Here is a 19,536-nt window from a genome sequence, read left to right as displayed (position 1 = left end):
CTCACCGGCCGCCTGCCCCTTACACCTTCCTGCTCTGCTCACAGAGCCACAGTACCAAGCCTACAGAGGAAATACAAAAAGAAACTTACCCAGTTTCAATAAAAAAACCGAAACAACTGTCAATCACATTCTGAGTCTATGCAAGTATTCCTCTGAAGGCGAGTTAATGAATTAGCTATCAACACATGGATTCCACACCATACACATCAATAACAACACAAATGATTTTTGCATAGTTTATTCTATAATTCTTCCTCTCCTTTCCAGAGTAGGGGACAAAATCTTCTCAACACTTAAGGACTAATGGAATTCCCGAACACATATCAGTCATGTAATTAAATCAACTTCAAAAAGTAACACTGGAAATTAAACTAGCACTGATGAATTGCAGATATCCTTTACTGTAATATCCTCTCAGGGTAAAAACCATATTCCTGTTCTTTCAATAGGTGAGATAAGATGATGAATCAAACAAAAATGTCTTCCATTTCATCATCAGCTTTTATTTCCACGTCACTTCTTCACCAGGCTTCAACTCCCTGTGTAGAAAAAAAAAAACCAAGAGAGAAGATACTAAAATTAGTATCTTTCTCTTTAGAATAACTACTAATAAATGCATTTATTCAACAATACCTTAATTTTGAGATTTATGTAAAAATTTAACTCTCTGTGCAATTGCTGTCACTTAAAAATCTTTCAGTATTTTGCTCTTTTCTTTCAAAAGCTTCAGTGGATTGAGTCCTCTTAATTTCCATTCATTTAAATGGAAGACAGAACAGCTGACTTCTAAGGAGTTAATAGACTTTTAATTGGATCCAAAATGAAAAATTCTAGTTCTTTTAAACATAATTCAGTACTTCAGTGGAAAGAGAGGTGTGAAAGCAGAAAGGATTTTTACAAGATGCTGACATAGCAGCCCAGCATCACTAGCAAATGTATTAAGAAAAGTGCTAATGTACCAGTGAGGTGGATTATGTCAAAAGCTTTCTTTCTTACTCAAAATTATTTAGATGAGGCTAGAGCGGAAAAAAAAATCCACCGGCAAACTGATAGTAACAGTCCTATCATCCGTCTATGCAACACGATTTCCCCCCTCTTCTTTTATTAATCTGATGATCTAATACAGAATTAGGACTGACACAGATGAGTCCATGCCTGAAGTCCTCTGATGTAAATTCTCCCTGAGAAGTCACAGCCAGAAAACCCAAACTGATCAGTGCATATAATCACATAATTCAGTGAAGAGCTGCCAGTATGTATGTTAATTTTCAAGAACTCGGTTATTATTTCTAACTAACACACATTCATAAAAAAGGTTTTGTTAAAAAGTGCTGTGATCATTTTAAATTTAAGAGAGAAAATTAAAACTCAAGCACGGTGTTTCCTGCTGAAGTTTTAGTCAAAATAATGGTTTCCACATTTCATGACCAAGAACTTGACAGCAGCTAATGATCCTTTCCTTCATGAAGATAGCTCCTAAAGACTCAATTTTCAGAGGTTATTACTGACCTCAAACATTTCGTGAATGCTTGATATTTTTAGGGCTTTCTTCCCTTTTTTTGGCTATACTTATAACTTTTTTGTAGAAAAGAACCAAGAAGCGCTTTGAAAAATAACTATACGTGTATATAAGAGGCATCATAAAGCAGACCTTTTATATAATAAGCTCTTGTTTCTGAAGGCAGACAATTTTTCATCATTCCATCTGTCCAAATAGCATCCAATCACAAATCCTAAGGGAACAAGGATGTGAACCCAGTGGTCACGCACAGCTTGGGCGAAATTCACCATGACTGCTAGAAAGGAAAGCATAACAGGTGTTACTAATAAATCTGCACTTGGAAACTGTTGCATGCTTAGCACCTTTACTCTCACTTACTAGGATTCTACGACATAATACACGAGGGCTGTCTAACACTTCCTAGGAGACACATACTGTTCTCAAACCCATACCTGGGTTTCTTAGAAATAATCCTAACTAGCTCTTGGCCCTGGGAAAAAGTCTTTCATCCTAAAACAGGAGAGAAATAGAACATCTCTTTAACTTACCCATTAAAGCAACTCTACAGAAGTCTGCTGTTCTGTAAAACATTAAAAACACTTCTATAACCTGAACTCCTGTAGATGGACAGTTTATTACCTGCCTCAAGTGTCAGAGACAAGTTGTATGTTTAGTGGGAAGCTGAGAGATAAGAAAGGACGTTTCTAAAATAAGGAAGAACGTTTCTAAAATAAGGAAGAACGTTTCTAAAATCACGGAATGACAGAATCTTTAGGGTTGAAATGGACTTCTGGAGGTCATCCAGTCCAACCTCTCTGCCAAGGCAGGGTAACCCGGAGCAGGTGACACAGGAATGCGTCCAGGTGGCTTTTGAATGTCTCCAGAGAAGGAGACTTCACGACCTCCCTGGGCAGCCTGTCCCAGGCACCCTTAATTTATAGAAATTCTTCCTCGTCTTGAGGCGGAACTTCTTGTGTTTTAGTTTATGGCCATTGCGCCTTGTCCGGTCGCTGGGCATCACTGAAAAGACTCTGGCACCATCCTCTTGGCACCCGCCTTTGAGATATTTACATGCGTTAATGAGATCCCCTCTCAGCCTTCTCCTCTCCAGACTAAAGAGGCCCAGCAAACCTTTCCAACCCAACCAAAGCCTTCTAGATTAGGGAATTACACGCGACACCAAAGACGTCTGTCACACACTGCCGCGGGCTCGGAGCCCCGAGGGCGGACACCGCCGCCGCTGCCGCCGCGGCCGCTGTGGGGCGGCCACACAGCCCCCCCTGCGGGAGCGGCGGGAGGAGCTGCCCGGGCCCGGGCGCTGACCGGCGACACGGCCCCGCCACCGCCCGGCTCAGCCGCCTCCGGCCTGCCCAGGACCCCGACCGCCCCTCCAGGGGCAATAGCGCCATAAAGCCCCACGGCTGAGGGCCGCTTCCGCCCGCTGCCGCGTCCCGGTCGGAGGGGTAGGGGAGAGGGCAAGGCGCTCCCAGGGAGGTCTGACAGCAGTTCCGCCCTCCGCGCCGCTCCCGCCCCACGCGCGACCCCGCCATTACCGCTGCTCGCGCCGCCGCCGGGACCCACAGCGGCCGCGCCAAGGGCACCAGAACGGGCGGGCCGGGAGAGACCACGGGCTGCACAAGGGCGGGGGAGGAAGGCCCTCCCCCCGGCGGGCTCGCTGTGGTGCCTCCCGCTACCCTTCCGCCTGCTGCCCCTCCTTCCCGCCTCCCGCAAAATGGCGGCGAGCGCGGCACGGGCTGGGGGTGGTTGAGGGCAGCAGGTATCCGCTCTTTCACACCATTCTCCTCTTCCCCGTTGTTTTCCTCGTCTCGGACTGGAGTGGGTGCAGGGCTCGCCCCCCGTGACGCTGTCCCCGCCCGGCGAGGCTCGCCCCCCGTGACGCTGTCCCCGCCCGGCGAGGCTCGCCCCGTCAGGCCAGGCCTGGGCGCCGGGGCCCGGTGGGACGCTGGAGCCCCGGAGCCCCGGAGCCCCCGCGCGGAGGCCCCGGCCCGCCCCGCGCTGTGCCCCTGGTCGGGCAGGCCCTGGGTTTGAGAGTCGCGGCCCTGGATGTGCCATCTCTGGGTGTCCCCATCCAGCTCTGTGAAGCTGCTGTTAACTGTGCTGCTCCTAGGGATCCTCTTTTTAATTATTCTTAATGTATATTGTAAAAAACAACCCCACCACTTCCTAAAACAGAAGACCTGCAACGGTCGAATGTTAACATCTGGGACTTACTTGGTATCCAGCAGCTCTATTGAGCAGTACTAATACCGTTAGCCTGCGTATTTTCAGGAATATGTAAAGCTAGATCTAAGTAAATGGACTTTTTCTTTGTGTTAGTCAATGAAACATTTTGTCCCCCATACAGATTAGTTCTTTTGGAGAGTAAGCACTTGGAGAGGAAAATGACATCGATTATCAAGTTGACTACGCTCTCGGGGGTGCAGGAGGAATCTGCCCTTTGCTATCTGTTGCAAGTAGATGAGTTTCGTTTTCTTTTGGACTGTGGCTGGGATGAAAACTTTTCTATGGATATTATTGATTCTCTGAGGAAGTAAGTAGTTCAGTTCGTGCACCTTTTTTTAAAATAGGTCTTGGCCTGTCTTGAAAGTTGTAGAAATTCCATGCAGTGGTATAATGTATGGTGTTGCTAAATCCAGAATTGTTCTTTGTTTTGTGTGTGTTTTACCTGAAGGGAATCACACTGCTGAAACATTTCCCGCAAAAACTTGGGGTTTTTTTCTTGTCGGTCCAGTGAGTTGTGTCTCTTAACTGTAATTCTCAAACTGTTCCATGTTTTGGCTTGGATAGTTTGTTTGGTTTTTACCGTCGTAAATGTGACACAGTTTGTGGGAGACTGGCTCTCAACTAATTTAGAACAGTTAACTAAGTTTAAAATGGGAGAGGAAGCCTTAGTGTATGTAGGCTGAATGCAAAGCGGTTCAACTCTTGCCTCCTGTTTCAAGTTGAATGAACTGTCAGGAAAATGCCTTCTGTCAGTTCACCAGCCCTGCAAAGTGAAAAAACCCTATAAACCAAAATCTCTCTAGACTTTTATATTGGACGTCTGCAGGTGTACAGCAAGGAGCTGTGTTTCGGTTAGAACCGAAACACAGAAATTTGGGAAAGAAACTAAGCTTTTTGATACTAGTTTTATAGCACTGACACACTTGCAGTGTTTGGAATCTTTTAACTGAGGATTGTTAGGTAGTAAGGATGATTTATAAAATTTTTCAAGTGTCTTATCTGAGAAGCAATTAGATAAAATTCCCTTTTTCATAACAGCCATTGAGAAGAATGTGTGTGCCCCACTTCCTGTGCAAGGGAACAAAAAGCTGTCAGACCAACTTGTATTTTCATTGGTGAAATACATATGGTTTATGCCCTCAAGTTTTTCAATTATGATACATAGAAAGGTTTTAGTCTGAGTTCTAATTTTATGCAACACTTTGCAAGAAAAAAAATTGTTTTCAAAAGTAATAAAATCCCCCAAATGGATATGCTACTTTTCTTAAACAATATGTTTGATCTTTTCTATGTTTAAAGAAATATATTTTGATTTGATGTTTATTAGTCTGAGGATTATTGTGTATTTGGTCCTGTTACTTGGTTCTTTCTCATGAGAAGAAAAAGTTGTAGTCTGTTTTCAGTTGTATAAACAATTTGTAGCACATCTGTGCTGATAGGATTTTTGGTCCCTCAGTGACTTTCTGGTGTCCACATACTTGCTAAGATCTTCTTCATTAGGAGTTTGATGTGAAACTTACGTCTTCCGGATCTTAAAATTATGCTTTCTGAAATCACTTGTGTTTTTAAGTACTTGAACATTAGGAAACACCTGTAACTTTTAATTATGATTTTTAAAACTGTTCCAAACCTTGAAAGGTTGAAGTTTCATTGTTTGGCATTCAGACTGTGTATGTATTCTCAAAATAGCCCTAACAGGAGATACGCAAAACCATACAGAACTCCTTTCAATGGCTTTTGTTTGCCCTCTTTTTACAGGCATGTACACCAGGTTGATGCTGTTCTTCTTTCCCACCCGGATCCTCTACACCTTGGTGCACTTCCTTATGCAGTTGGAAAAATGGGATTGAATTGTGCCATTTATGCAACTATTCCTGTATATAAAATGGGACAGATGTTTATGTATGATCTCTACCAGGTATGTTTAAGTTGATATTTTCATACACAACGTCTTTGTTATGGTGGAGTGTTTAAATGCTCTGTACCTCTTTGTTGTTTTAGTCCCGTCATAATACTGAAGATTTTACACTCTTTACATTGGATGATGTAGATGCGGCCTTTGATAAGATACAACAGCTGAAGTTTTCTCAGATTGTGAACTTGAAAGGTAAAGTTGTCACCAAAGCCTCAAGAAATTACTTCTAGTGAAAGGCAATAGAGTAGTTAAGAGTTAAAGTAACTTTTTTAAAGGGAGTGTGTTCTGAAATACTGTGTGTTTTGCAGTGCTGAATTCATTAGCCCATATCAGCCTGTATCAGCTGAATTGTTTGCCTCAGCAATTGTATCTAGAAATGGATAGAATATTCACTTAATGCGGAGGAGGTAATGCCAAAGAATGTTTAGATGTTTGTTTCTCTTATGTGTTTTTGTAGCTTTTCTTGAAATTTACTCATGTCTGTTAAAAGCATTTACTTATGTCTAGTGGTAGATACCTCAGAACTGTTCATAAGCAGTAACACAAGGGAAAACTTTCTAGAGCAGGTTGCAGAGATGAAGTTACAGCATGTAATGGGGATTTAATGGGGAGATCTTCACTGACTCAGATCATATTCAGTATAGCTTATTGCTGGGACCTGTAGCAACCAGACAATCAGCAGCTTTCCACTCGTGTTGAATGTAAAGATCAGAATGAAATAAAAACTCTCTTCTTGAACAGAGACAGATACAAGCTGACCACCAGCAGTTTGTCTGAAGTATTTCACAGGTTCATGAATAGTGTTGCCAAGATACTTACCTTCTTATTTGTAAAATAGAAAGAGGATGTTACCCTTGAAAGACTGTAGGCCCCTTTTCAAGATAGTTGTAGCAAGGCTATGTTTGTGCTGGCAGTTTTTACATCTAAAGAGTCATTTTAGTGTACAACTTTTTTAAAACAACCTACTTCTTTTATATTTAATGGAGGTGATTTGAAAAGACTCGATGGAGGCATTTAAGAAGATAATGTATGTTGAATTATTAATTATTACTGTGCACTTCATGCAGCAGAGTCAGTGAGTAATTGTCGTGGGTGGTCTCATTTTAATCTGACAAAGATACAGGCTGGTATCAGTGACAGGGAGCAACAGTGCATTTTAAAAGTGCATCAGGTGCTGAAAAGTTCTGTTATCCCTGACTGCAGCACATGAACACCTTTCCTGCTATGGTTTGGCTTGTGTTTGTCATTCAGTAAAGCTTCCGGGTTGTGTAATTTATATAAGTTTTTCTAAGTACCTCAAAAGTGAATGATACAGTAAACATTTAGAGTTGGCCCAGAGAGGGTCCTGGCTTTCATCAGCGTGCTTACTTTCTTGTGATGTGTTTTTTATATAATTTATTGTTTACGTTACAGTGTTGTTGTGTTACTTTACAGTGCCTCTGAGTATCAGTGTGAGATGGAGGGAAGAAGTGATCTTTGCTTTAATTTCTTTATTCTGGAGGAAATATAAAAGTGAATTGCAAATTGTTTTGACGTTACTGGTTAGATGGGAAGGACAGATATTACTGCTTTTTCATACTTCATTTGACTTTTTTTTCTCAGCAGTAATTTAGGCATTCAGTTGTTTAAAGTTACTATCTCTTGTTCAGAGTAATGGATTATAATATGTGTAATCTACCTAAAATACTGAAAACCTTTGTAGGCAAAGGACATGGTTTGTCAATCACACCATTGCCAGCTGGTCACATGATAGGAGGCACAATTTGGAAGATTGTCAAGGATGGGGAGGAAGAAATTGTTTATGCCGTTGATTTCAACCACAAGAGGGAGATGTAAGTTCAACATAGCAATGTATAGTTCTTAGCTGTGTTAGGTGTGTATCATTTAGTGGGTGATAAAGAGGTGTGGAAGCAGAAGTGCATTTCCAGTTCTAATAAGACCACTAATTTCATGTGCATCTAGATTAATCAGTTTGAAGCAAGCATTAGCTCTGGGTTTCTTTATTCCATTCATTTTTATTTATTTGTAAATTTGAAGCAGGAAGCTTTCAGTAGCTGAGTAATTTGATTTCTGTACATGCAAATATCTGGAAGCTAGCTGTCTTATTTTTTCTTTTAAAATAGAAATGCAAAAAACTGAGATTTTGCCTTTTTTCCACAGCCATCTGAATGGATGTTCCTTGGAAATGTTGAGCAGGCCTTCATTGCTTATTACAGATTCATTTAATGCTACTTATGTACAACCCAGGAGGAAGCAAAGGGATGAACAGCTGCTGAGTATGTATTGTTTGGGCTTCAAAAATATCAGTAATGTGGTTTATTAGCCACTATAAATGATTTTTCTATGAGAAATTCATCAGCATTTAAACTTAAGAACCCTTATTAAAATGTAACAAGTTTTGAATTACTCTTTTCTGATGATCCTGATCCTGTGAGTTAAATGTTTTCCTAACAACAGTGAACTGTATTTGAAAACAGGATATTTTACCCAGTATCCGTAAATCTCTTCAGGGATTTTTAAATTACTCTCCGCAGCACTTTCTTTTTTAAAACTCCATTTTACTTTTTTTTTTTAATTAAAAAAAGACAAAAGAAATAAGTACCAAGGCAGAGAGATCTTCAGAGCTACTGAGGAAACTCCAGCTCCCTTTAATTTTGGTGGAAGTGTGGATTTGGATCTCCTTTGAAGTTTCATTTGTTTCGGTATTCAGTATGCTTTTGAATATGATTGCTAGTGTCATATAACAAACAAAAGCCCCAAGCCACACCACAAACCTAACTTTGGTTCAAAGTATAAGTAGGTTTTTGTTTTGTTCTTAATTCTTCTTAGCTAATGTTTTGGAGACATTACGAGGTGATGGAAATGTATTAATAGCAGTGGATACAGCGGGCAGAGTTCTGGAGCTTGCTCAGCTTCTTGATCAGATCTGGAGAACAAAAGATGCAGGATTAGGAGTCTACTCTCTTGCTCTTTTGAATAACGTCAGCTACAATGTAGTGGAGTTCTCTAAATCTCAGGTTTGTTTTGATTTTAAAATCCAATTATGAAGTGTAATGAAACATTTATGCAAAAGCATTTCGTTTTAATGGTAAAAAATGGCAAAGTGCTGGGGGAGTGTCCTTATTCTGTAGTGCATGTTTGTGTCTCAGCTCTTTTGATCAAGTAACACAGAGTCCAGTTCTGATAGTGGGCATGTTTCTTGACACTGATTTCTGGTTTTATGATAAGACTTGTTAGCATAGTTTTTAGTTGTTAAAAATGAGAACTTAAAGTACTTGTTTTGGTGTTGGTTATGCTCAATGTTATTTCTACACCTGCTGAGAAATACTGAAGTAATCATGGGCATATTGCATCTTGTACTTCATATCAGGCTTGTACGGTTGAAGAACTTGTATTCATATAGGTAACTTTCTCTAATACATGTTTTAGGTTGAATGGATGAGTGACAAGTTGATGAGGTGCTTTGAAGACAAAAGAAATAACCCTTTTCAGTTCCGCCATCTCTCCTTATGTCACAGTCTGTCTGATCTGGCTCGAGTGCCTAGTCCAAAAGTTGTTCTTGCCAGTCAGCCTGACTTGGAGTGTGGGTTTTCTAGAGATCTTTTCATTCAATGGTGCCAGGATTCCAAAAACTCTATAATTTTAACTTACCGCACTACACCTGGAACATTAGCACGATTCCTGATTGATAATCCTTCTGAAAAAGTTATAGATATTGAGGTAAGAGTTGTCTCTATAGCTCTAAGTTTTTGTTGTGGGCCATCTGGGGTCATATGGGCAAAACTGAACATAGTTTCCGTTTTGATCTTCTGAAAATTCTTCTAGTGGTGGAGAGACACCTGAAATCAGTGTATGGCATATTTATTAAATTGTGGATAAATTTACATAAAAATAGGTCTCTTAGTGAGAACTGTAAGATGCTTTTTCATAGTGTGGCAAAATTAATATTCCATAGACCTGAGCATGAAGTTCCTTTTAAATATTTAGACAACCCTTACCTTTGTGTTTTTATTATAATAGAAAAAAATCTGCTTGCAGTTGATGTACGGATCACCACATATGATGGGTTAGTCTTGCTGGAAAATACTCCAGGTTTGGGTCAGGGGAGAAGCAAGTCAAGTTAGTATAGTACATGCCACCAGGATTAGAAAGATAAGTAAATGCTGGAAATTAGGAGACAATGAATTGCTATTCATGCTTTCAAATTGTTTTTAATAATCTCTACACCTGTATCTACTTCTTTCTGGTACACACTGTTAATATATGGAAGTCCCTGTGATTGCAGTGATTATTTCAATACTGATGACGCAGCTTTATTTTAGTTTTAGATTGGATTGAAAGCATTGAATTACAGTGTTAGATTATCACTAGAATTCAGTTTATTCAGAGTGACCTGTACTCAGAAAACAAGAGACAAAATCTACTATTGTTTTGCCAGCTAGGATGACTTTTCCAGCTTCTTTTGGGTTGATGTTAATGATAGAAAAACTAAAAACCACTGCTCATCTAAGAGTATTTGCCTTCACTTACTGAAGAGATATTTCCCAAAGACATTTTCAGAAATTTCTGGGAAGTTTAGTTGATTTTAGTATTTTTAGAAATGCTTTCCTTTTAAAGTAGACTATACTAATTAACACTATCATGATGTTGCCATGCCAAGGTGCCGCATGTTTGTCATAGTCTTGTCTTGTATGTGACATACAATTTATACTTGCCCTTGATACCAAAGTACAAACATTCTTGTCAACAGCATGTCAGAGAAGTATTAAAGTTGTGTCAGCTACTCACAATAAAATTAATTTTAATTCTATCTGCAGTTGAGAAAACGTGTCAAGTTGGAAGGAAAAGAACTTGAAGAATACCTAGAAAAGGAGAAACTAAAGAAAGAAGCAGCTAAGAAGTTAGAGCAGTCTAAAGAGTAAGTGTGTTTGCTCATTCGGCTGTTATGATCAGAGTTGAGATTATTCTGCTCCTTCAACTCTTTACAGGGATAAATGAAAATTATAGTTTCAGTAGACTTTTCTGAGGGCACTAAGGAATCAGGAGTGGTTGTTTTTAATCTGTTGTTCTGATAGACCCAGTTTCATCTGCCTTTTGTCTGTGAGCTCTTTTTCAGACACATAAACTGCCCTTGGCCTTGGTTAGTGTTATGTCAGCTGTTATTTTCAGGTCAGTGTGTTTATGCAATATGAAACTTGAAAAAAAAGAAGAAGTGCTAGGTTTTTTTGGAATGTCATTTCAGGGCAGATATCGATTCCAGTGATGAGAGTGATGCTGAAGAGGATATTGATCAGCCAACTTTACATAAGACCAAACATGATTTGATGATGAAAGGTGAAGGTAGCCGGAAAGGAAGTTTCTTCAAACAGGCAAAAAAATCTTACCCAATGTTTCCAGCTCCTGAAGAAAGAATTAAATGGGATGAATATGGTGAAATTATCAAGTATGTGGTGGTAATGTATACTAATGTAGTATCTCTGAAATAACCAAAAACTAGAAGGAATTAAAATCAACATTTTGTCTCTTTTGCAGCATTGTTATATGCTCTTCAAACTGCTAAGTCTTACAGGAAGCTTATGATAGAATTGAAGCTGCAGAGTGCTGATCCCCACTGTTGTGTTCACACCTCTTAGGATGCATTTTTACTCCAGGCTTTTTTTTTTTTAAATCGTATGAGATAGAAGATTTAAAATTCTTTTAACCTGACTTTTTTGTGCTTTAAATTACACTTAATGTTAAATTTGTGAGGTGAAAAAACACTGTTCATCCTAGCAAAATCTAGTGATATTCCTTTGCATAAGGAATACTTGCTAGAAATGCTTGATTTGCTAGTATTTCATAAGTTATTCAAGTTTTTTTTTAAGATAGGAAAGTCATATTTTCCAAATCAGCTCTGTTCAAGTATGGAAATACTGAAGGCAGATGTAGTAATGTTGTTGTTACAAAAGGATCTTAGTAGTAATAGTCAGCACTGTTTGTTTTTATATTAGGTAGTGCTTCGGTTTTACTCTAAAAAGCAAAATGCCTTTCATTCTTTAGACCTGAGGATTTTCTAGTTCCAGAACTTCAAGCAACAGAAGAAGAAAAAAGCAAATTAGAGTCTGGTTTGACAAATGGAGAGGAGCCTATGGACCAGGATTTATCAGACGTTCCTACCAAATGTATTTCTGCAACAGAATCTATGGAAATTAAGTGAGTGACTTTGTTCTCGTCAGTTCTCCTAGAATGGTGTCATGGTTACAGTGCAAATTGGGTAAAAGGCTAGCTTGGATTTAAGAAAGTGGGAAAGGTCTTGATTTTTGTTTATTTTTTTCCCCAAGCTAAGCTGAATTTTACTAGTCTTTCTGGGAGCACACAACAGTCTTACGGTTCCCCACTCTTAAGAAATGTGGTTTGTTCCCTGTCTTGTGGAGACAACTGGAAGAAGTAGAAGAAATAATAACAATAGTGTGTTAGCGTAGATACATATGTTTTGTTAAAAGGATAACATATTCAAATATGCTTCTTTCATGGATAACTTATTTTTTTGAAAACTGTGTCAGTGAATTTTGTGAATGTATAGTGTTAAATACACGCACACTAATATTTGACAGCTGTATTTTACAGATCCGTAATATACCTTGTACTGACAGCTTTTGTTGATGTAGAATAATTAAAAAATGTCTTAATGAAGTATTTTGGAGCACTAAGATGTTTAATCTTCTAAACTAAAACATATTATTCTTGGATTTCTCAATTCAAACTAGAGCCAGAGTTACATACATTGACTATGAAGGACGTTCAGATGGGGACTCAATTAAAAAAATTATTAACCAAATGAAACCAAGACAACTGGTCATTGTCCATGGACCGCCTGAGGCCAGTCAGGACCTTGCAGAATGTTGCAGAGCTTTTGGTGGAAAAGATATTAAAGTTTACATGCCCAAACTTCATGAAACTGTAGATGCTACAAGTGAAACTCATATTTACCAGGTAAGGTGCTGGAATTTTAGTTGTGTAACTACTGTGGACTGTAGTAGAGCTGTATGGGCAGAATGTAATTTGCCCTCTGCTCTTTGGGAGGGGAGAGGTGGTACTAGCTGTACTACCTGTGCGTACAGTTAGTTTTGTGTGATCAAGGCATTGGTAGTGTTTTTCTGTCTTCTAGACAAGCATTCTCCTGATGCTTATTCATTTGAAAGCTTGAATGTGAGATCAGTGTGTAGTGCAGAAGGCAATGTTCATGTCCACAGGGACATCAGTTTGCTTTGTTGAAGGATTTATAAATTTATAATACCTAAATTTAGAATACCATTGTATACTAGCTGCAATTCAGGATTCTCTTTGGAATCTGAAATGGAGCCTTAAAGAGCTAGAAAATAAAAATTCTTGATACTTAAATAGTACCTAAGATTGAACATGTAAAGTTAGGAGCAAGTTAATGATAAAAACAAGACACGCATACCCACCAAAAACTTAATATGATGATTCTTGGAAAGTGAGGTTATGATGATGTATTGCTCTGTATTTGCCATGAAAATTAAATGCAATATATTAAGTTATAAATAAGAAATAACTTGTGTGAATTGTGTAAAAATTGTGTATGGTCCCAATTAAATTTTTGAAGTTGTTTAGAGGGAAGTCTTTCACAAGCACTTTTGCAGTAGTCATTTATTCCTTTGTTCTTTTAAAGTTAGTAGAAGAACATTGGTAGAATTGTTGAAAGAGGTACTTCTGTTTCTTTCCAGAGAAAAGTGTTACTCTCTAGGAAGTAAAAAAAATCATTATTAAAAATCATCTAGTTATGAGAGCCTTAAAACAGCATGTTTTCTGCGTTTGGTTTGTTGGTTGTTGGGGTTTTTTTGCTTTTTAAAACGGTAAGAGAGTGGGCTGTGCTGTAGATGGGTGGGTCGTTGGTAGTTGTGCCTTTCACACAGTTGCAGCCTTGATTGCACTGTGGGAATCATGGACCTTCTAATGTGCATAACAATCTCTAAGAGTAGAGCTTTATTTAAAGGATTAAAGTCCTAGAGTCCCCCAGAGGAATCAGGGTACGGACACTTAAAAGTCTCATATTTACAACATCTTTTCTTACAATAAAATATGAATGATAATTTTTTTGGAGAGTTGAAATTTGGAACTATTCATCAATAACCTAATTGTAGCTATAGAAACTTTCTCTGAATTTGCTAAGGCCAACCGAGGGACAGCTTGGCTGGAAAAAAGGTTCCTGGTTTTTAAAAGGAAATGATTGCTCTTGCTGTAAATTTGACTCGGGTTTGCAGTTCTGTAGGTTCTTTTGTTATTTTAGCCAAGATGAGAGAGGTGTTGATCTCTGCTGCTTTTTAAGTTGTGATATGAGTGTTACACATATTAAATTTTAAAGTATCTTGCCTCGGTGATACCAGTTCCTTCCTTTCTCTCCGCAAGAGTGCATGAACCAAACCCATTGGAGAGACAGTGAAGAGAAACTTGCTAATCTTTAATGCTTGAAGTAAGAACTCTGTATTTTTCATGAAACTAATAGTACTTTTATTTTTGTGCAACCCAGGTCAGGTTGAAAGATTCTCTTGTCAGCTCTCTTCAGTTCTGTAAAGCCAAGGATGCCGAGTTGGCTTGGATAGATGGTGTTCTGGACATGAGGGTTTCAAAAGTGGATACTGGAGTTATTCTGGAAGAGGGAGAGTTGAGGGAAGACGAAGACTTAGAGATGCAAGTGGACGTGCCTTCTTCAGACTCGAGTGTGATTGCACAACAGAAGGCCATGAAAAGCCTCTTTGGTGATGATGACAAGGAGATGTGTGAGGAGAGTGAGATCATTCCTACTTTGGAACCTCTGCCACCTCATGAGGTACAGAAATGATACTGGTCTGGATTTCTTTTACAAAGACCTCTGTATTCATTTGTCTTTTGCTAGTGCTTAGAGGTTGATACTGTGATCTTACTCAAATGAAAGCCTAACTGAAACTGGGTTTTCATGTTTGGGTTTCTCTTTGTTAACCCAGTGCTGTTCTTTGTTCAGCTTTTATGCTTTTCAGTGAGGATGATCTTTTGCATGCATTAACAGTGCCTAGCATACAGTATCATATATTTATGAAGATAAGATTTTAATTAGCGTGTCATATCTGTAATTAGTACTTGCAGACAGAGAAATTAGTTGGTGTTAATCGCTTTTGGATTTTATAATGTTTTGTTAATGCTATGGAAAATATTTCATATACTTGAGATACAGATCTTTGACATTCATATGTCTGCTTCTATAGTAGTGATTTGAGAGTTCATTACATTTATCTTTTCTACAAATTTACCCTTACTCTTAAAATATTTTGCATTTTAGGAAATATTGTTTTATCTTTCTCTTGCATGATTCCAGTACTTTTTAATCCTAGAGTTGCTTTTTAAGATTCTCTGTTTCACAGTCCTAAATGTAGTCTGTTCTGGGAGCTGGACAACTATGGAGACAACTCTAAAGCCTGTTCAGATTAATGACAACCATCATAGCACCCTGTACTGATCAGCAGTACAGCTCACTGCAGCTCAGTCTCTGACATAGCATGGCTTGGAAGAGGGATCTTCATTGTCAGCTTTCCATTTGTCTTCAATATGTGCGCAAAGAAAAAACTTTTGCTTTGCCTGATGGGTAACTTCTAAGGCCTTTCAATCCTGAAGATGTATTGCTGCAGGTGAACAGAAATAGAGCCAATCTTCTAATTTAGAGTCCTTTAGTTGAGGCCGCACTGCTGCCTATGCAATAATGAGATCTTTGGCAAAATGTAAGGTGTTAAATAGAAGTAGTAAAATTGTGTGTGTTGTTTTGAAGGTTCTTGGACATCAGTCTGTGTTTATGAATGAGCCAAGACTGTCTGACTTCAAGCAGGTTCTCTTGCGAGAAGGTATACAAGCTGAATTTGTAGGAGGAGTGCTTGTGTGCAACAACCTGGTGGCTGTCCGCAGGGTAGGTCTTCTGTATCTTAATCTCTTCGGCAAATAATATTATAATATGTATTATTTTAGTAATAAATTAAAATATTATTTTAATAATAAGTTCCTCATTAGTGTAAAGATAATAAATTGAAACATGTCTTTTGTTTCAGACTGAAACAGGGCGCATTGGATTGGAAGGCTGCCTCTGCCAGGACTTCTATAGGATAAGAGACCTTTTATATGAACAATACGCTATTGTCTAAGGAAAGTGCTGCAAAGGTGTTTTCACTTGAACTTTTACAGACAATAGAGGTTTCTCCCAGTTCTGACTTTTTGTAGTTTTCTAATTTATACAGGGAAATCTAATTCATAAAGAAAAATTAGCTGCCATGAATATGTAAGTAACTGCTATTGTTGTTCATAAATCTATTGGTACATTCCATGTAGTTGACTCTTAAACTGTTACAACTTGGCATCTCCCACATAACACATTTTAAATGAATCTATGAACACTTCTCAGGAAAGGTTCAATTTGTGAGGGCATGTTTTGGTTTCACAGATTTCCTGCCAAAGAGTACAAAATATGTAAAAGTCATTTTTTCTGTTCTAAAATAAGATGGGATAAAGAACTTTGGTTTCTTTGGTTTTCTTCATTTTGGTTTCTGTGTGGTTGTTTTTGGTTTCGGTTGTTTGGGGTTTTTTTTAGTAAGTTTGATTTGGGAAACAGTCTCAAATATTTTCATCTTCTGTTTTTAATTTGAGGTTAGTTAAAGTACATTATTAACAGCAGACTTAAAGCTAGACTACCTAAAGTTTCCCCAGTGTTAATCTGGCTGCATCTTAATGCTGTATCTGTTCCATCTTACTGATTTGTTCTGAAACAGCATTTCATATTCTATATGAAAGTATTAATCTGCAAGATAAAAAAATTACTTGGGCAATTACTCTAGGAAGATTGGATGATATTTTCAGGCAGTTTAAAATGCAGTAATTGTGCTTCAAAGTAACTTCTGCACAAACTTACAGAATTTGTAACTCCTAGCTCTTGCAAAATTATGCCAATTGTAAAACATTTTCCAAGTTCTGATTTTAATACTTTTCAAAGTCTAAAGCCTTTATCCATGCACTGCTGTTTGTTCAGAGTCCCATGACCCAAGTTCAAGAAGATCTTTTCTCTTGAAATCTGCATTCATGTGATGTATTTAATAATTTTGTGCCATGTTCTGTTCTAGTTGACAGTGAGACTTATTGTAGCTGCTGATGCTAGGAATTGACCTTCCTTTTTAGGTGAGGATAAGCACAGTTTTGAGTTCATTAATTTCTCAGAAATTAACTTATGAAAACAAATGGCCTCTTGAGTTTGTTTAATCCTTTTCTTCCCTGTCCATGTGTGAAACACCAGCTTTGGCAGTGGAGGGTTGTTTGCTTTTTTATATCAAACAGCAATGTAATATATGCTCTTTGTGTGTATGCTTAAATAAAACCTTTTGAAAAAGTGGCAAAAAATAGCCCTGTGGGCTATCAATGGAAAGCTAATTTACTTTGTCATTCATTCTCAACAAAAATTTTCTATCTGATCTACAGACTATTCTGTTTAAAATAGTAACTTAAAAGTGAAGACTGTGTTAAACATCTGGTAGAACTATATACTAGAAATGTAAAAAACTTGAAAATGTAATGTGGAGTGAGAATGTATTTTCTTACACAAAGAAAAGCTAAGGATTACTAGATGGCTCAGTTTTCTGGGTTTTTTTCTTAACAGTCTAGAAAAATGTGTATTTCCCTTATATTGGCAACCAGAACCTCTTAGAAATGCTCTCGTTTTGTAGCAATGCTATGTAAATCTATATGATGCTGAACACTTGTTGCTGAATACTATTGTATTACTATTGTTGCTGATACTAGTGAACTTTTATAAAGTGAGTTACTTTGTACATAATCATATTGGCCTAGGACTTTTACCTTGAGGGCTTAGGATGGGATTACATACACCTGCATGGAATATACTAATAAAGAAAAAACCCCTTAGGAAGTAAAAAATAGTGCTGTTTTTAAGAAAAAGATAAAGACAACACAGTGTGATCATAAACCTTTCTATCAGTTTTGTTTGTTTTTTTAACCTACTGATACAAATCCAGCTAAGGTCAACAAAATTTTAGTGTTATCAGCCACTAAATTCTAGTGTGTGCTGACAGAGACCCCCAAATTAGTGCTATCACTGAGGAAAAGTCTCAAGTATAAGCAAAACAGCTAACTGCTTATTTTAGTCTATTCAGCATAAGGGTGGCTGAAGTGTGAAATCACACCTAGGAAGCTGGCATGCAAGGTGACAGTAGTCAGCTGAGTGCTGGGACTGGAGTTCTGGACATCTGTAGAAAATGTATCACAGGCTGTACTGGTGCTGTGGGGCAGGTGTGCTCCTCAGCTGTGCATGCAGTGCTTGTAAGCAGTGTGCAGCTGAAGCCAATGCCCATTAATTTTGCCTATTCTGCTGTCAGTTCCCTGATACGTTCTTAACTATGATTTGCTTTAGACAGTAATTGAACTTCTCTGTATAATTTTCAGAGTTACTAGTCAGGTTCTTGTTTGTATTTGAACTAAAAGATTAATTTCTGCTTACCTTCACAAAATGTCAGTGCTGCCACGATCTGTAAGTTGTATTTTCTGACTTCTGTGTTTTCTTCATTAACAGTAAAAATGTGACAAGGAGTACCATTTCTTATTCGCTAATCTGTTGCCCTTGAGGGTAAGAACATTACCGTCAAACCTAGTTTTGGTGTTCACCAGTTAAAAATATTTCCTTCCAAGGCTCCTGGATAGTTCAAATTCCTCAGATAAGAAGAGCCAAGGGTATATGGAGACACAGGAAAGGTGGAAACTTGCCGCCTTCCATCCCCAAAGTCTGTAGTACTTGTGGGTAAATCCTAGCTCTTGTAGTCTCTTCTTCCTGTACCTCTGTAGTAGAATGTGAAGACATGTTTTAAAAGATTAAGGGAATGCAGAAGCAGAATTCTAATGATAAAAAAATAATTCTAGCATTAATTATTATGCTGTTCCTATTATCAAAACATAGCTTAATTTATAACCCTGAGTTAAATAACATTGTTTGTGACAGTTTAATTTTTAATCATTTTACTTCGACAATATGAAGTGAAGGTGAAGTGAAGCTGAAAATCTTCTCCATCCTTCAACAATATTTAGACTTAACCAGATCCACTTCTTAAAATATGCTCTAAATGGAAAGGTAGGATGCCCAGCATTCTGTCAGAGTTAACAGTCTTGTGACAGCATTTGAGATCTGCTTGCTGCTACAACTTGCTTGGAAATGTAGGGATTTTCCCATATCTCTGCTTGCTTTTAACTGGGGTCAAATGCTATTCATTAGGAATTAACAAGCAGAGACAGCCTTCCTCCCCACCCTCCAATCTAAATAATTATTATAGATGGTCATACCCTAAACCACTTGTTTTGTACAGAATCAAGATTTCTTTGATAAGGCATGACATGTATTAATACTACAGGTAGGAAGGGGGAGTGTTTTGCCTGGGGTAAACACTTAAACATGGTTCTGGGCAGGACAGGGTTAATTTTTTGCAGCAGCCAGGAGGGGCGTGGCCAGGACCCAGAGGTTATTCTGTGCCACCTCAGGTCATTTTCCAAGAATGGGGAAGGGGTCGCTTCCTGCTCGGGTATTGTTGGGCTCCCTTTGGTGTAGGGGTGAGCATTTGCATGGGAATCGTTCGCTTCCCTCATACACTTTTGTTACTGGTGTCGTTGCTATTACTGTTCATTTTCTTATTTCATTGCTGTTTCTGGTAAATTGTTCTTATCTTAACCCATGATCTTCACATTTTGTGACTCCAGTTCTTTTCTTCAACTCCAACAGGGGAGGGAGAGGGGAAAAGAGGAGCAAACAAGTGGCACATGGTTTGGAGCGTTTTGGTGGGAACGCTAAATGGGAGAATACCATTCC

The 19,536-nt window shown here is 38.4% G+C and overlaps 2 protein-coding genes across 5 annotated transcripts; one reads left to right on the top strand and one right to left on the bottom strand.

Moving 5' to 3' along the window:
• Positions 1 to 222: 222 nt before the first annotated feature.
• On the bottom strand, positions 223 to 3,193 carry NDUFB1 (NADH:ubiquinone oxidoreductase subunit B1). 4 transcript variants are annotated; one of them, XM_032112065.1, is made up of 4 exons: positions 3,055 to 3,081; positions 1,954 to 2,011; positions 1,652 to 1,796; positions 223 to 539 (listed from the first exon to the last, which is right to left on the bottom strand). In XM_032112065.1, the coding sequence occupies exons 3-4, from the start codon at positions 1,789 to 1,791 to the stop codon at positions 503 to 505; spliced, it is 177 nt and encodes a 58-aa protein (XP_031967956.1). In that variant the 5' UTR covers positions 1,792 to 1,796; positions 1,954 to 2,011; positions 3,055 to 3,081; the 3' UTR covers positions 223 to 502. The 4 variants fall into 4 exon arrangements, with proteins under 4 accessions (XP_031967956.1, XP_031967959.1, XP_031967957.1 ...); XM_032112068.1 differs by lacking the exon at positions 1,954 to 2,011 and having other exon boundaries at positions 3,055 to 3,193; XM_032112066.1 differs by lacking the exon at positions 1,954 to 2,011 and having other exon boundaries at positions 1,652 to 1,793; positions 3,055 to 3,131.
• CPSF2 (cleavage and polyadenylation specific factor 2) lies at positions 3,176 to 19,398 on the top strand. Its single transcript, XM_032112064.1, has 15 exons — positions 3,176 to 3,278; positions 3,867 to 4,052; positions 5,504 to 5,663; positions 5,747 to 5,852; positions 7,363 to 7,492; positions 7,821 to 7,936; positions 8,490 to 8,677; positions 9,090 to 9,380; positions 10,478 to 10,578; positions 10,903 to 11,103; positions 11,700 to 11,852; positions 12,407 to 12,632; positions 14,191 to 14,490; positions 15,460 to 15,594; positions 15,734 to 19,398. The coding sequence occupies exons 2-15, from the start codon at positions 3,904 to 3,906 to the stop codon at positions 15,824 to 15,826; spliced, it is 2,349 nt and encodes a 782-aa protein (XP_031967955.1). The 5' UTR covers positions 3,176 to 3,278; positions 3,867 to 3,903; the 3' UTR covers positions 15,827 to 19,398.
• The last annotated feature ends 138 nt before the right edge of the window (positions 19,399 to 19,536 follow it).

The sequence above is a fragment of the Corvus moneduloides genome, chromosome 6, assembly GCF_009650955.1.
Source record: "Corvus moneduloides isolate bCorMon1 chromosome 6, bCorMon1.pri, whole genome shotgun sequence".
In the NCBI taxonomy this organism is placed as follows: domain Eukaryota; kingdom Metazoa; phylum Chordata; class Aves; order Passeriformes; family Corvidae; genus Corvus; species Corvus moneduloides.
This window is presented reverse-complemented; position numbering and strand designations above follow the sequence as displayed.

Coding starts and splice junctions, on each gene's coding strand:
- NDUFB1 (XM_032112068.1), bottom strand. CDS start 1,791: ATGGTGAATTTCGCCCAAGCTGTGCGTGACCACTGGGTTCACATCCTT. Junction 540..1,651: donor AAGAGCTTATTATATAAAAG/GTCTGCTTTATG, acceptor TTTTCTACACAG/GGAGTTGAAGCCTGGTGAAG.
- CPSF2 (XM_032112064.1), top strand. CDS start 3,904: ATGACATCGATTATCAAGTTGACTACGCTCTCGGGGGTGCAGGAGGAA. Junction 7,493..7,820: donor TTCAACCACAAGAGGGAGAT/GTAAGTTCAACA, acceptor TTTTTTCCACAG/CCATCTGAATGGATGTTCCT. Junction 11,853..12,406: donor ACAGAATCTATGGAAATTAA/GTGAGTGACTTT, acceptor AATTCAAACTAG/AGCCAGAGTTACATACATTG.